Source organism: Sus scrofa, chromosome 3 (assembly GCF_000003025.6).
Source record: "Sus scrofa isolate TJ Tabasco breed Duroc chromosome 3, Sscrofa11.1, whole genome shotgun sequence".
In the NCBI taxonomy this organism is placed as follows: domain Eukaryota; kingdom Metazoa; phylum Chordata; class Mammalia; order Artiodactyla; family Suidae; genus Sus; species Sus scrofa.
In genome coordinates, this window is record NC_010445.4 from 106,544,879 (window position 1) to 106,562,757 (window position 17,879).

At 41.7% G+C, this 17,879-nt stretch overlaps 1 protein-coding gene across 1 annotated transcript in view; it reads right to left on the reverse strand.

The window, feature by feature from the left end:
* Nucleotides 1-17,879, reverse strand: part of LTBP1 (latent transforming growth factor beta binding protein 1) — a 423,791-nt gene that overhangs the window by 244,131 nt on the left and 161,781 nt on the right. The window contains 1 exon segment of the mRNA XM_021087653.1: nucleotides 4,904-5,071. Coding sequence (XP_020943312.1) covers nucleotides 4,904-5,071 — 168 coding nt within the window.

Here is a 17,879-nt window from a genome sequence, read left to right on the forward strand (position 1 = left end):
CCCCACAGCCTTGCCGCAATCTACCTCCCAGACTTGTCCACCGGTATTAGCGCCTTCTGTGCTTCTGACATTAAATAAAACTATGCAACCACCACAAACCACCTGTGCCTTCTTGTCTCATTTACCCATTATCGACTTTACCTCAGCCTTCCCTCTACATCTCCCATCCATTTTTATCTGGGGATGTTTCATTGTGTCAAAGTGCAGGGCCCCCATCAGTCTATAAGCAGGTAACGTGCATTCACCCAGCTCCCACCATGAGCCAGTGTGTTAGCCACAACAGAAAGCATCAATAACTGAACAGAAAAGTCCATGCCAGGAGTTCCCGTTGTGGCTCAGTGGTTAATGAATCCAACTAGGAACCATGAGGTTGCGGGTTCGACCCCTGGCCTTGCTCAGTGGGTTAAGGATCCAACATTGCTGTGAGCTATGGTGTAGGTTGCAGACGCGGCTCGGTTCCCATGTTGCTGTGGCTCTGGTGTAGGCTGGCGACTACAATTCCGATTCGACCCCTAGCCTGGGAACCTCCATATGCCGCAGGAGCGGCCCTAGAAAAGGCAAAAAGACAAAAAAAAAAAAAAAAAGGTCCATGCCAGCCCTTCTCTGTCAATGTATTTTTCCTCAGCAAGAAGCGGTATCTCCTCCTCTGGGATCCTGCCATGAATTGTCCACCTTTCATGAGGGTTATTTACACACACTCCTCGCCTCCTCCACAAAGTCTAAGCATTTCGAGGGCAGCTTTATGTTTGTCTCATCCTGGAAAATCTAGTACAATGCTGTCTACATAATCACTTGATACATGATCACAGGAGGCAACACAGGAGGACAAGAGGTATCTGGACTCTGGAACAAGAAACCCTGACTTAAAGTCACCTTTGATCAACCCACTGAAGCCTTGGTACACACAGCTACAACATACGGACAGAACCATTCACCTCTCTGAGGAGAAACAGGCATCAAATGAAATAACACATGGGATCATGGCTTTTAAAATTATCGAATGCTTTTCCTAAGTATTTATATGGTGCTAAGGGAACATGAGTCCCTCCTGACTCCTCAGAGAAAGCAGCATCACATAAACCCACTGTGTTAGTTTAGCAATCATGATTGGCTTTCAGCATTTCTCTCTATAAGGAAGTTATGCCAAGTGACAGTATTATTTTGTTTGAAATATTCTGGTTGTGATGACATAGAATTCCTACATTCTTCTTATTAGAGGAACTTGTAACTTTAAACAAAAACTTAAAAAATCCCAGAAGGTCATCTTCACTATATCCCTATGAAACAGCAAGAATCCTTTACAACAGCAACAGTTACCTGCTGGCTCGCCCCACTAGGGATGTGTCTGGATGTGTCTTCCTTTTTAAAAAGGCAAAGGCAGTGAAGTGCAAGGAGGCAAAAGTCAGAATGCCACAAAAGATGTCTGCTTTAGAGAAAATTCCCCTGAATGTAAATATTCTGTTACATCATATCAATATCACACTCATAAAAATGAATTTACCCTAGACTCTCAGATACTTCCCTTGGATATCCTCTTAATTTGGGCATTACTTTTTATTTGTTTGTTTGTTTGTTTTTAGCCATGCCTGTGGCATGCAGAAGTTCCAGGGCCAGGGATTGAACCGAACCACAGCAGTGTTGATGCTGGACCCTTAATCTGCTGAGCCACCGGGGAACTCCTGGGCCTCGCTTTTAGAGCCACATTAAGTAGAAGTTATATTTATGATTCTCCCATGGAATACTCAGGAGAGGAGACAATATGCTTAACTGTCATGAGAAATGCACCTGCCTTTCACCTCTCAACCTCTCAGACTCACAGTCATCATAAACCAAAAAGACAACACAGAAGCAGCACAGGAAGGAAGGAACCAGTGTCACCCCTGTGCCTGCTACAGAATAACCCACTGCCTACCTATTACACCTGCATTGTGTGGCAATGTGACTGGACCTGGAGAGGACACAGACCCTTGTGAGCATGACCATCGGCCAAGATGAAGCCAGCATTCAAACCCAGAGCTGTTCAACTCACGGTTGCTCATTCTCTGTTATACCACCTGGCCTTCCCACAAAACCCAGGTCCCCCAGCTCCTTCTTTCCCCCTGTCTCCCATACACATCATGATTAGACCCCAGAGAGTTAAAGAGGACTCAAGGAGACCTGGGCTCTAGTCCAGCTAATTGACTTGCTATGCAACAAAGGCAAACTCAAGCCAGTGTGCCTTGGTTTCCTTGTCCAAAATGGTGACCATCAAATCCATTCTACTTCTTTCAGGATAACCAGACATCACCATGAAAATGGTAAAAAATATTTTAGCTGTTCTGATCATCAACATGGGTTATTTAATTAAGATGCCTAAACTATGCAATCCATATGGTTTCCCCCGTATCATTGCGACTTCTTGGGGCAGGGGTCAGCAAACTCTAGCCCAACAGTCAAATCACCCACTGCCAGTTTCAGCGTAAGTACTGCCTATGGCTGCCGTCATGACATCACACAGGGTTGAGCACTTGTGACATACACTGTAAGGCTTTGAAGTCTAAATATTTACTACCTGCCCCTTCGAGTTTTCCAGTCCCCACCTTTCAGTAGCCTAAAATATCAGAGGCCAAAGAGCAGCAGACAAGTTACAACACATTTACAGTTTTTCTCAAACTCTTTTCCATATAACATAACTTATTTATCAAAAGATTTAACATATTATAAACAGAGAGAGAAAAATCAACTAGAAAACCACTTCCTTAAGTGATAAAATTATGTTAAACCAGTAAATTCCAAAAAGATATCTTACATGCCTGAAGACAAATTTGTGAAAACCTCTGTATTTCTAGAGAATTGTAATCTCTAAATTTTACAAAATCACCAAGTTCAAAAATGTTTAAACCTTGTCCCTCAAATTATCTAATATTTGAATTAAAGTAGAAATATTCCCTATGATTTCTGACATGAAACTATTCATTACAATGCCCTGTCCCTTTTATTATTTTTTAAAATGATATCACTTTGCCGATCCTTTTTGGAAGAGTTCAGTCCTGGTTTTGAAGTTTTTTTGGTCAACGATTTTGTTCCATTTTGCATTTTGAATAGGCTATGTGTATCCTGTTCCTAAACAACTGCTTAAATGCCAGAGAGGAAAGTGTGTAGCATGTTTTAACAAGTAGACTTCCTCTCCGTCTCAAAGCCTTCAAATATTTCGTTTCAAAGTGAATATACCATAAGCCAAAAAATTATTACCTAGACAATTACTTGGTCATTCCTACCATAAAGATTTATGAAAAACATCAAAAGAAAAAGGAGCAGACATTATCGATGATGATGACGGAAGAAGAAAAACAAGAGAGCAAGGAAGGCAATCCAGAAAAGCAAAAGTGGGAAAAAGCCATTAAGCCCTTAATAACCTCAATGGGATCTGCTTTTTCCCTTCCTTGTCCATAGCCCTCCAAAAAAAGCCAAAAACCAATTTCACTTGTAACTGATAAGAAGAAGTCCTAAGATTTTAGAGATGGATTGAATAAATGGCTATAAGCAATTTATTTTGGGGGTGAGAAAAACTAAGGTCCAGAAATACTAACTTGTCACACCACAGAGATTAGCAAGTTTAGTGGCAGGACCAGAATCTAGTTTCCTGATCATCAGTTTAACACACTTCCCGTTAGACTCAGCTCTCTGCCCTGCTGAAGCCTAATGTGCCTTTTGGCACCTAACAGCTAAATTCTTCTAACAAATACACCCAAAGTACCAGAAAATTAACAATACCTTTTAAATAGTATCTACAGGCACAGGTTTTTTACAAGCACAGACTATCAAGAACAGTGCTTCAACCTCAAGAGCAACAGGAATCACGATAAAGCAATACGATAATCAAAGCGCTAATAAGGACTTTCAACTGTCTCCTTGTATTTTGTCTTGATGGAAATCAGTTTGAAACAGACACCCTCACTGCCCCCTAGACACATACTCCCAAGACTAAACAGCAATATTCCATAAAAAGACCGGATCTAGCCAGTGTTATTATCTGTCTGACATTTGGGTTATTCTTATGAGTAACTCATAAAGTAACGTGGGTGTCTGTGATTATTTGAGTATACATGGCAAACCATAATTGGTCAAAAAAATAATAAAAGACATTTTTCTGTGACAAAAATACCGTATTGCATGACAACATGGCAGTGTGACAGCATTTAGTGGACCACAATACTTTCTCCATTTACAAAGAAGTCCAAAATAAAGAATTTAAAAGTATAAAAAGACTTTCTGCAGTACCTACTGTAGTTCCTATTTAAATTACAAAAAATTAAAAGGTTTTAAGTGCTGACAGTAATCTGCTAGTGTTATCTTCCCCCAAATCCGTGTCCTGCATCAACTTCTAATTCAGTCTTTTGATACACAGCACAAACGTGGCAAAAGATGCAAGGCTGCCTCCCTTTCGACAACTAAAATACAGATCTTTTGCTAATTTTTAGAAATTTTTTTAGAGCCTGGCTATTTAGGAAGTAAAAGGTTAAATTTACTCACCAGCCATATTTCGTAACCTGAGTCAAATCTAACATAAATTCCACTTATCACTGAGCAGATAAAATTTGAAATTGATCAATGCAAGTGGGACAGGAGGGTTTTAATTTAAAGCCTATTCCCTTCTGTCCTCCTGAAACTTCCCCATCACCAAGGCTGTCTGCATGATAAGCCGTAAAGGGCAATACTCTCCTTGCCAGTTCTCTTGGAAACCAAAAATCAAGTTAAAAATTATTCCGAAAGTAATTTCAAGGAGCTCGTGAAAGCAGCATATCCGGGCTCATAGACAGAAAGTCATTCAAGCAGAGAGCATGTGAGTGGAGGGGTGTCTAAATGCTCCGATCTCATACAACTCTATTCAGTAAGGATGGTTAAGGACCGTGGAGGAACTCACCCACTCGGAAGTTCGTGGCTGTCAGGGTGTCGGCAGCGTGACCATTTTCACTAATGAGAGTGGTGGTGTTCCCCTTCTCACAGCTGTTCTGACAGCTGCCCTTGGTGCAGGTCACTTTACAGATGCTCGGAGTAAAGACCACCTTGATGCGGCCAGTGTGGTTACTCACTAGGAGCGGAGGCAGGGAGAAAAAGAACAACAAACACATCAGCTTAGTATCCATGAACTTGCCTTGGAAGGTTTAAAAAAAAAAAAAAAAAAAAGGAAAAAGAGAAAGGAAAGGAGGGAGAAGGGGAAAGAGAGAGCCCACAGCCCGACAGGTTTAAGGAAAGAGGGAAGCCTTTAGTGCTTGCTGCTCTGTATCCAGTGGTGTCTCTGAAACAGGAGTAGGAAGCTTAGCAAACAGAACTCTGGGATGCACTCCAAAACCACATTTGAAGTCGAGTCACTGGAGTGGGATTACTAACCACAATGCTGCACTTTATTCACGGGCAGACAAAGAGCAGTACGGAGGGCACGACAGATGAAAGAGCCAGCCCCGACAGGCAGATGTAATGCACAGAGGTTGGCCGTGCACCTAGTGGTGAATAAACTCTTGTGTCCTCGACTTGCATACTTTCCCTGTTCCTCCACTTATTAAGTCACTATTTGCGCCCGACCCCTGGAAATGTTTTAGGCATGCGGCATGTCTGAAAACATCTGTCTCAAATCTCCTGGCACTCCCAGCTGAAGTGATCAAATCCTGTGACGCAGCTGCGGGAGCCCGTGGCTTTTTCACAACTCTGGGGCACCCTTTCTCTGTATAAATTATGCGACCTATATCTGGTTTTTCTGGGAAGAGGGTCCATCTGAGAAAAAGGGAGGCCAAATCCCAGAGCGAAGGGGGTTGCCACCATGAAAATGCCATCCTGGAGCTCTCACTGTGGCTCTTCATGAGCCACCTAAAGCAGTTATTTCTTTCATTCACACAGCCCTCTTTTCAAAACCAGATGCCATCACCTGTTACACAGCAGAGGCAGGACAGTATCACAAAGTGGGCAGTCAACTACAAGTCAGATTCTGGGTGGTAATCCTGCACCACGGTGGGACTCTGGACATGACATTTCACCTTGTCCCCAAGACATGAGAGAATCAGCACTGCTGTTTCCCAGCCAGTTTTAACTTTCAGTGTTTATCAGGACCCAGTAAGCTATGGCCCCAGGCTCAAAGCTGGCCCACTGCCTGCTTTTGTAAATAAAGTTTTATTGGAACACAGCCACTTGTGCATTTACGTATTGTCTGTGACTGCTTCTGTGCAGTAACAACAGAGCTGCACAGAGAAGGGATGGCTTCACCCAGAATTGCTACTTGCGGCCAGGCCCCATTATGAACTCCGGCAACATGCAATACAGACATCCTATTTTGACATCCGCATTTGTGAGATGCCCCCGAACCAGGTCCTTCCACCTCCCAGGAGTCTGGCAGAAAGCAAAGATGGTAGCGGCAGCTCAGGAGAGCAGCAGAGAGCTGATTCACCTTTGAAGCTTTAAGGCTGGTGGGAAGCAGGGCCCTTCCTGTTGTCACTGTGTTACTGCAGCAGCCAAAGGAAAGTCTGCCTTTGGGTAGGCCTGCCTTCTGCCATCCTCTGCCCCTCAGAAGAGATTCTCCACCTTTCCACTGTTTTGGTTTGACCAGGATTGCATTTTCAGAATATCATCCAAGAAGCCTCTATAGGCCTTCAACAAAATAAAATGTGGTCAGATCTGAGCTTGGAGACAAAAACCTTAACCAAAGGAGCCATTAGAACTTCAAGGTTGGAATGGGACTTCAAAGGTTTTCTGACAACCTTTATTTGAACATCTCTAGTGAAAGGAAACTCATTACCCAATAGAGCACATTCTAGTTATGGGAAGTTCTTAGGAGGTGCTCTTCTTTCTCAAGCTGAAGTCAAGTCCTCACAGTCGGTTGCGCCCATTAATCCTCATTCAGTTCCCCACAGTCTCACACGCCAACGCCTCTACCAGGTGACGGCCCTTCAGCTCCTCAAAGACACTGTTACAGCGTAAGCCAAGAAAGCTGATTATAAAAAGGGACCTGAAGAGATCTGCTTGGGTTGGTCCTCTCACTTCAAGGAAAATGATTCTGGAGGAGAAATATCTCAAGTTCTTTTCAAATGTTTTTCTAAGGCTGTTCTTCATTCACCAGAGGTTCTAACACAGGACAGGCGGACCCACACTCTGAGGTGGGGAGCTATCCTAGCAACCAACCTGGTCCTCCAGCCCCTTGCAAGATGGTGTCCAGAAACTTGTACTACAAAGAGCCAAAAACTAAATATTTTAGAGCTGTCGGCCTAAAGGACTCTGTTGCAACTATTCAAACTCCACTGTGGTAGCAGGAAAGCCAAATGGCAAAAACAGCACAGCAATGAATGTGCATGGCTATGTTCCAATAAAGCTTTATTTAAAGAAACAGAGCTTTCAAACCAGTGCTTTAAATGTTTTCAGGACATTTACATTTTTTCTGGGACTCTGCCTTGGAAATTCTAAAAACTATGACAGAATGCTGACTCTAAAATCAGATGAAATTTACCTAGTTTGATTTTTTTTTTTACAGTAGAAGAAAAAAAAAATCAGCTTACTCTAAGTTGTCAGACCAAGCTTACAAATGTCTTGAGAACACTTTGTTTTAAGTGTGTGAAGCCCAAGGAAAAAAAGAGACAACATCGCCCCACTTCAAAAGAATATAAACTTATATTTTTTCTGGCTCAGGGTACAATAATGAAGTTGGAAGTGGTGTGCCAGCTCTTCTGTCTTCTCTGGCATTACCTCGTGGTACCAGCAGCTGCCATGCAGATGCTCATACTGTCACCTAAATTACGCTCACTTAGGCCAACTGAGACATCCAAAGAAAGCAAGCAGTTAATCATTATTCCCATTTCACCTTCCCGCTACTGTAGTCACTTTATAGGCACTTGACAGTCTCCCGGACTATTGTTTTTAAAAACCCAGTATGCTTCTTTGTCCAAGAAAAAAAAAAAAAAAAAAAAAAAAAAAAAAGCTTTTGGCCTGGAATCCTCTGAATGTTCAAATGGCGGAGACAGTTTCATATGACCAAATTCCGATTTTTATAATATTCACATCTTCTTGGAAGCAGAAGATACATTTTATCTGGTCTTTTCCCCTCCCCACCCTTGTGTCTTAACAAGCATGCTGCTATTAAGTAACCTAATTCTAAAACAGACACTTGTACCCTCAGCTGGTCCTCTTGTGTCTCCAGGAAACATTTATTTCTTCATGATAATTAGTTTTAGTTTTCCACATCAATCTTGAAATCAGTATTGAAAAACTCAACTATTTGACACTAAACAGTTATCCATAGCTCTCTGAGGATCTCCATAAACATTCAATGCCTTTGAAAATAGTCTCTCCTGTGTCCACTCCTTGAAAATCATTTCCACACACCCAGGGTACCATGCAAAGAGTTTAAGTTGTAAAGCTCACAAAAGAAAGAGATACCGCTCTGAGTGACAAATTCCTCACCTGTAACAAGCTAAAGGCAACACTATTGATCTCTTGAGAGTTCAGTGGGCATTCAGAGGCCTTTCCTACAGAGGCCATTTGGTCTTTAGAAGGCCTCTTCCTCGAATGCCTTGATTAAATTCAAACCTAAGGACCCTTAGTGCCTTCCATAAAGTTGGTAACCAGATAAATGTGGAATAAACAAAGCAACTCAAAGGATGACTGAACATCCCACAGAGATGGGCACTCAGGATGCTGACCGTCATTCTGGTCTAAGAGCCTCGCTGCACCAGTAGAGACAGTGAATTCCACAGGTCAAACCCGTGGGAGAAGATCATCCCTGGCTGCACCCATGGCTGATGAAGAATTATAAATCTGAGACATGCAAGTCGGACCAGTCAGGAGTTACAGGGCAACTGTTGGCGCAGCTTGCACTCTTGGTCCCTCTGACTCAAACATGTCATTTTTAGAACCCCATTAGGTAAATCAGCCCAAGACATCTTAAGCAAGCACTTTCAAACCTTGGGTTTTCGAGTCCTTGGCTTGAAAGAAATTGCCTGGAGCAATGCAGCACCTCCACTGGGCCTCCTAGTCAGTCGGTCAAGACATTTAAGAGTCAACATCCTGTCTGCAGCTTCGGCCAGAGCCTGTGTGCATTCATGCCTCCAAGAAGAGGCACTGGCACATGGGTTAAAACAAACCACAGATATGCAGAGTGAATGTCAAATGGGATGGAAGGGAGGCTGATCCCCTCCCCAGTATTAAAAACTTTCATTTCTGCTCCCCAACTGTTAACAACAGAGCAAAATTCAAAAATGTGGACACTGTTCTTGACAAATGGACTTTCAGTATAGAAAAGAGCACAGCTGCCATCATTCAGTCATTAAACTAGAATGTGACCAAAAGCAAAGGCAGCCGAAGAAATAAATACAAGTTCAAGGCTCACATCAGAGGTCATGAACAGGCTCTCCTCCGCATTCAACCAGAATGCTGCGGCAGCACAGCAGCCTTCACCCGACTTGACAAGGGCGCCAAGGGCACAGATGATATCCTCTGGGAAAGAGAAGCAGCCTCTCCGTGGTTAAAGGCTATCATCCTGCCCTGTTGACTGGGGTCTGTTTAAACAGGCTCCAGAGCTGAGTCAATAAACAGGTCATGTGGGAGAGAAACTGAGCTAACAGCTCATTCTCCCACTTTGCATCCATGGCCTGCCCAAAGGCCAAGAATTCTTTGAAGGACAAATCATGAAAGTATGAAAAAATGCTTCGAATAGCAGGACTTGCTTGTTCAGCGCTCCAGGCTTGCTTATTAACTCCTCATGAGCTATTAAAATAATGCCCACAGAATATTCCATTCCTTAAGAAAGGGGCTGTGGAATAGAAATTAGTATTAAGTCTATTACTTCATCAAATTCACCCAGTCATGGAAAATTCTCTAAGATGGAAACTCAGATCTCTGGTTCTGCTATGGGCACTTCCTCAGATAAGAATCTAGGGTTACATTCCAGCACCATCTCCTAGAGTTTTTCCACACGGAACTGACTACATGAAGAGGAAGAGAGACAAACAGTTGCTGCACAGGTGATATAAACGAAAACACTCGCGAGCCCTCCTCCTTCCAATGCTCCCTTAATATGCACTGAAGTAAACTGTGTATCAGTCACTCATCTCTTACAGATACATAGATGACTTCCTGGCATTGTTATACATATAAGAAGACGGACCTAGAGAGAGGCAAGGGAGGAGAGTCTATTAAATCATCTACGACCCAAAATACATTTCTGGATATATTCTGCGTTTCTTGAAGAATTGCTTATGTCTCATCAAAAACCGGGTATTAAACATTTACCATGTTTCAAAATGTTAATACAGACTCTAAAATATTCATTTGGCAAAAATGCAGCCAATTAACTTTCTCTCTCTCTCTCACACACCCCACTCAAGTATGACTTCACTGATTATTTCATGGAGAAAAACAGAAGCTACAACAATAGGACCACCAAGGTACCTGAGTCTAGAGTTGACCTGCCTTCCTCGCGATGAAGGAGGTGGTCCTCCCTAAGGGCAAGCCTTCCACTAAAGCAATGGATCCGCCTTCCTCTCTCTCCCCAAGACGTCCTCCCCCTCCCTTCCCATCAGTGGGCAAACCTGCTCTACATGTCCCATCTGTCGAGAAGTCCTCTCCTCTCGTGGTCCCACTGGACTCTTTCAGATACCGCTCTACTTCCCAGCTCCCCTTACAGCACAACTCCTCAAAAGCGCTGCTCTACTGGCTGCCTCCACTACCTCCCCTCCCATGCTCCCTTGAACCTGCCAGTCAAGCTTTAGCCAACACTTCACCAAAACTGCCCTTGTGAAGGTCACCGCTGGCCTCCAAGTTGCCAAATCCAATGGTAGATTCTCTGGTACCTCACTACTCAAACGTTCAAGCCTGTCTGACACAGAAGAACCCCTCCGTTTCATGATACACTTTCTTCATCTGGCTTCTAGGTGACCTCATTCTCTCATGGTTCTCTCCTATCTTGCTGGCCGCTGCGCTTCATGACCCTGTCAGGGGAAGGCCCCAGAGCTCAATCTTTGTAGCCTTTTCCTTTCTACACTGACTTTCCAGGTGCTAGCATCCTATCCTAGCTCATTGATTTAGATACCATCTACAGAGTTCTATAAAGAAAATGTTTAACTCTAGCCTGGACCCTCCTACCTCAGAAACATGCATATGGGTACTAGGGATGTGTGTATATCCAAGAATGCAACTGTCTGGCTGCTTACAGGACTTTGCTAGGAAGGTATCTAAGTTCTAGGGGACATCCAAAGCAAAACATTCAAAATTAGGCTCTGATTCCTCCCTGTACTCACAGCAACCTGTTCCTTTTCAAGTCTCCCCCCATCTCTGAAAATGCTAAGCCTATTCTTGACCCTTTTTTTATTTTGGTCATCTGAGACTCCATACAACATGCAAATCTTGTTCATTTTATTTCCAGAGGGGACAACTTCTCACCACCCTCATGGCAAACATTCTGATGCAATCCAATATCATCTTCTGTCTGGATTATTTCAACAGGCTTCCAGGTGGACTTCCTGCCTCCAACTTTGCCCTCACACAGTCTTTCCTCCATACAACATTCGGTGTATCCTTTAATGTATGGCACTCAGACCCCAGCGCTTCCCTCTTCAGTGGCTTCCCATCCCAATCAGAATACAAACCAGTGGCCTCCTGGTGTTTTCCACAAGTTGTGAGCTCCCAGACCACGTCTCTTACACATCTTCCCACCCACTCACTTTGGCTTCCTTGCTATTGCTCAGATACTGGCACCTTCCTATCTCAGGGAACTTCTGGTTCCCTCCGCCTAGAATACTCTTCCCCAGAGATACACGGCTTACTCCCTTCACCTTCAAGACTTTTCCAGAATATCACACGATCAGGAAGTTTTTCCTGACTACCTACATAAAAGTGCAGCAATCCACACACAGTACCAATTTCCTGTGCCCTGTTTTGCATCTCCTACTTAATACTAGTACACTTTGTAGATTCAGTGTTTGATTGTCATCGTGAAAACACAGACTCCATGAGGGCAGGAATGTGTCTGGTCACTACTATTTAGCCAACATGTGTCTCATAGCAAGTGCTCAAGAAATAGCAAATCATTCTTTGGGGAACTAAAGAAATAATATTTCTAATAAATAATATAATAATAATAATAAATAATATTATTTATTGATGGGATAGCTATTGGTAATTTTAAAAAATACTTCTATGAAAACTTTAGCCTCAAAACATTTATTTTATGCTATATTTGTCCGAGAGAAACATTTTAGTCATAAAAGTTTCAGATCAAGGAAAAGCACAAGTTGTTATTCAGGAAACCCTGCAATCATTACAAAACATATTTTCTCCCAAATCATTAAAACATTACCAAAAAATGGCCAATGACATAAAGTAAAAATTTTCAATTAAACATGCCAATGATTGAATAACTGAATAAACAGGAAACAGAAATTTCTCAAGCACTTTTTCAAAAGAAAAACAGGCAATTATATGCTCCCAAAATTTCACAACACATGATGCAAAAAATTAAATTGACACATAATGGAAACTTCCACTAATTTTATAAATAAAATTTATGATGTCTCAGGAGTTTAGTGTTTGAATATATTTCTGATTTACTTAGTATTCATTCCCTTTGTTAGGCTAAGAACAACTAGGAAATTAAAAACACTATTACCCAGGTTTTTTGAGTCTGATGTGAATTGCCACTAAGCCATAAAATCCACCCCAAAAGAGAAATCCATTTTGGTTCCCAGCTCAGGGAGACTGGCAGAGGGACTAACCAGAGGTCCAGCAATAAAGACGGTAGATGTCATCCCAAATTTCCACTTCTTTTAGGAGTCAGGTCTCATTTCCCATTTCACTCATTTAATCTTTGTTTTGGCTTGACTTGAGATTTAAGGACTAAAATTTTCACCTAGAATCACATATTTTCTCACCTTCAATCTTGCCCTGCCAGCCAGACTCCACCACCTCCAGGAAGACTTTAAAAAGCACACCTTGAGAATATGAGATTGTTTTAACCTTTCTTTTTTCTCCTTGGAGTTTTCCCTCTTTAAATACAAAACTGAAATTCTCTTCTCTAGAAATATAATAAAAGGTCCTATTTTTTATCCCTGGAACAAAATCAAATAAGTTTGAAGGTATAATATATTTTACAGTCAAAAGCATCTAACTTTTACCCAACAAGTAGTTTACTCACCCAGCAGGATCTGACCCAGAATATTTGGGGAAAGAAAATATAGTTGGTAATAAAAGTAGAGAACTAGCAAAACAAACCAATGGCTCTCTGACATTTTCATATTCTGACCTTTTTTGTAAAATATTTTTCTTTAACATCATAGACCCAGAGGGCATTCAACTGCCCAGGCATATTTCATGGGGTACACCCCTCAGTTCTAGTGTCCTACCACTGCAGCAAGCCATTGTCCCATGGAGTTTTCGTCAACATGACTTAAAAAAAAAAAATTGTCTAGAATATGAGTCAATCTCTCCTCTGCTCCTAACCCTAAATACTAGAGAATTATCTCCTCCAGGATGAACAGTGGTATTTTGAGATGTTATGACGGCAGAGTTGAAGAAACCCAAGACTTAAGTTCCTAACTTTAAAAGTAAGAAAAACAAAGAATGGGAGGAAGCACAATTTACCCGTTTTCTCAGTTCTGAACTGAGAGTGTCATTCATTGCCTCGATTTAGAATCCCGACAATCATGGCCACCATACTTGGGAAGGGTTAAATGAGTTTGCCCAGGGATTTTTAGAGGAATTTTTGGGCATTAAGGTTCAAGATGTTGCTCTAACCATTTGTCTCCCCAGGAATAAATACCATCGAAAAGATGCACTTTTTCATGTGAAAAGACTCTGCTTCCTTCAAAGAGTCTGTCAACCTTCACAGCTGCACAACTCTCTAGATGCCACACCGTGGCCAGGGCAGTGGAAGAGGCTTAAGAGCAAGTGACAAGAAGACTTCACCACTCTCCCTGGATCAAAAGAACAAGCTGGGAAACACTCACCTGTCTTCCATCTCTAACTCTCATTCCATCTGGCTAGTTTGTGTGGACCTGTTACAGAAACAGTGGGCCAGATACACTTCACATGACTCAAATTTTCTGTCCCTTAATTTTAGAACAGAATTAGGTTTTATTTATCTCCACATTTGTTGTTTTTCCAAAGAGAAGTCAATGCAGGCATTTGTTATCAGTCTATCACTCACCATTTCCATAAATAACATCTATTTGTTTGCACATGGAGAAGCAAGTCTGACTAAAAGGACAGATATCTACTGCCCTACATGTTTACCAAGGAATGAACTGCATGGCTTATTCACAAGCTTGATTGAGTGGGAGCCATTTCTCAGGAGGATCCCCAATTATCTCTAGCATATACTTTGAGAATTAGGATTCCATATAGTCTATATAGTGGTTATAACAAATATTTCCAACAAAATCAAACTCCTCCAGTGAAAATGAAGACTCTTTCCTACCTACAGCCAAGCTACCCGCAATTTCGGCAACCACATGTACAGCCAAGGCATCACCCAGGCAGAACCGCCCAATGATTCTCACTCAAATGCCTGCTTCCATCACAGGCAGTTTCCTCCATCCACTCCACCCCCCAAGAAAACCTGTCCTCCTTTCTCTCCACTTTTCATCCTTTTGACCCAACTAAGCTACCCACGTCTGTTCATGATTCTCATCAACCTAAGCGGGATCAAACATTACAACCTTCCTTGCCTCTTTGCACCTATTTCTATTTATGTATGTTCCTTTCCTCCAACCTTCCCTTGGCCTCAATCAAGCTAAAGAAAACAGTTTGTATTCATACCCTCCTTTGCTATTTTTAACACACATCCCACCTGGTGATTCTCTTTTTGGGAACGGCAAAGAGTCTGTGGCAAGAGGGGAGTGACATGGGAAAGAAGGGAGGGAGAGGAAATGAAGTGGACCAAGGGCAGAGAAGTGACTTTTCTTCCAAACTAATACCTGGAAGTCACAAAACATTAACGGAAGTGAATGCCTTCAAGGGTCTATTGTTTCCAGAAGGGGGCTTGGAAATTTCCATCTTATGCTAAAGGTGGATACAAAGAAGAAAATAACCCGCTACACTTTACAAAATCTAGAATTCTTTTTGAAGGCAAAAGTCAAAAGGCAGGGCAGAGAAGCAAACAAAAACATACTGCACCCTGGACAGGCTTCTGAGTCACTGGAGCTGCCAGGCTAGGCAGACACCTTCAATGAAAATCCAGTGCAAACAAAATACTATAAATTTGAAAGCTTTTTATTTTAAGAAGCACTAAGGATGTTGAACATATGAATATCCTTGCAGCTCTCAAAACTCCTCCAAACCAAAGAAAAACACTGTTGAAGCAATTAATATACAGAAGGAAACTGGCATTTTTAAATCTCTAAAGTAATTCAGAGTTACAGAATCAGGGCTATCCATGCTAGCAGAACACTGATTCTATCATTTAATTTTTCCCCCCAGCACAAAGTTCTCTCTGGCTCACTTTTTAAATGACTCCATCAAGTGGCCCCAGCTACTCTCCCTGAGGGATTACTGCCAAATTCAATAGATCTCATCATTAGGCAAGATTTCAGCCTAAATATCCCTTTTCTCAAAGTCATCACATTATATCTAGCTATGCTCCGGTATCATGTGATAAATAAAACTGAAAATGATGAGTTGCCAATAAAAAGTAAATTACCAATGTGTAATTACACATGGTAAGTTTTTCAGCTGTCAGCTAATTCTTTTTAGGTTACTCATTTTCAACTTTTCCCTTTTGAGTCTCATCAACACAATGCCTCTCCTACTGAACACTGATGGTTTTAAAAGGTGTCCACAAATTCTTTGCCATGTCTTTCTTCAAGAGATGACATCCAACTCCCCTCCCCTTGAGCTTGGACTGGTCTTAGCAACTCATATTTAAAGAATAAAGCATAAGTGATAGTTTGTGACTTTTGAGACTAGATCATAAAAAGGCGCTTCTCTCTTGCTCTTTCTTGGATCATTCAGTCTCAGGGAAGCCAGCTCCCATGCGTGAGAATACTTGAGAAGTCTACAGACAGGTCCATGTGACAGAGAACTCAAGTCTCCTGCCAATCACCATGTGAAAGCAGATCTTCCAGCCCCAGGCGAGCCTTCAAATGACTGCTGCCCTTTGTTGTTATCCAAATTGCAACTTCATAAAAGATCCTGAGCCAGAACCAATCAGCTAAGGTAATTCCTAATTCCTGACCCACAGAAATGTTAAGATAATGTTTGTTGCTCTAAACCACTAAGGTTGAGAATAATTTGTTTCATAGTAACATAGCAGTAGATAATGTAAACACATAGACACATTATTCTTCTCTGCTTTTCTTTTCACCTAGATTCTGAGAATACAGAAACAGTATGTATGGATCTTTCAAACAGTATGAGAATCTTTCAAAACACACAGAGCACTGTCTGCATGATTAATGGGACTCGTGAAACAAAGCGAGTACTTACTAAGCTACAAAGCTCAAAACCACACCACATTCACGTAGGCTGCACTCAGACCCATTTCACAGACTAGGAAACTACAGAGAAATTCCTCAGAAACTTGACCAAGGTCACTTATAGAAGCTATAAGTTTTTGTTCTTTCCTCAAAACCCCAATGCCTCTCCTACACTTCTAATGAGCGTTACTATGAAAATAACATGACACTAAGCACTTGGAAAGGTTGGGATGGAGAGAAACAAAGATGGTGCACATATGGGAAGGTTAGGATGGAGGAGGAAAACAAACATAGATGGAGCACATACTATGTGTTTGGCAGATGTTATGTATCATAGCCCTCATCTCACTTCATTCTTACAACAGTACTATGGAATAAGTGTTAAGATTTTTATTTGACCAAGAAAGTAATACAGGTTCAACAGGATAGGGTTATGTTAAAACTACTCACTGGCTTCACCCTCCAAGCCTTTCAATCACAAGTAGAAAAAAAGACATGCAGACTAATGCCATTCAGCCCATCTACCACACAAGTCTGTGGCAGGGGCCGTCTGATATAATTTGTGTGGATGTGATTCATAAGCTGTTAAACATTATACAAATCCAAGAGGTCATGATTACATGTGTTCAGCAACTAGTAAAGCAACTGTGAGAAAAACTCAAACTAATAACAACACTTACCCCAGGATATATTATAAAGCAAAACACAAAGAGCTTCTAAATATGGGAAATTTTCATCTTGAGATGTTTGCGTTCAGGATTCTAATTATTACTAAAAACCCTAGAATCAAGTAAAATTCTACCATGGACTTTGGTTTCTACATAATTTCCAGATAAGATTTGATTGCTTCATTTTGTTTGAAAGGCACCAACCAGGATTTCAAACCACAACAGGAATCCACTGATTAGAAAGGCTTATTTTGCTTTTTTTTTTTTTTCTTTTTACAACCTCACCTGCAGCACATGGAAGATCTCAGGCTAGGGGTCAAAATGGAGCTGCAGCTGAGGCCCAGGCCACAGCCACAGCAACAGTGGATCTGAGCTGCATCTGTAACCTACGCCTCAGCTTATGGCAATGCCAGATCTTTAATCCACTGAGCGAGGCCAGGGATTGAACCTGCAACCCTATGGAGACTGTGCTGGGTCCTTAACCCTCTGAGCCACAATGGGAACTCTGGATATTTTTTGTTGTACAATTTTTGCCAGAAGCCCTGTATTTAGATAATTTTTAAAATGTGTTGTGGTCATTAAAGTCCTACATACACTAAGGTTAATAAACATTTAAAATACATTCAAATGTGACTTCGTACTCACCTAGAAGTAATTTACAAGAAGAGCTAAAGTAGAAATCTTTTCAATGAACGACATTCATTTTGGAAATTTTTGGGGGGTTTTAGGGGGATATGGGAGGTGGGGGTTGGCCATGTCCATGGCATGTGGAAGTTTCCAGGCCAGG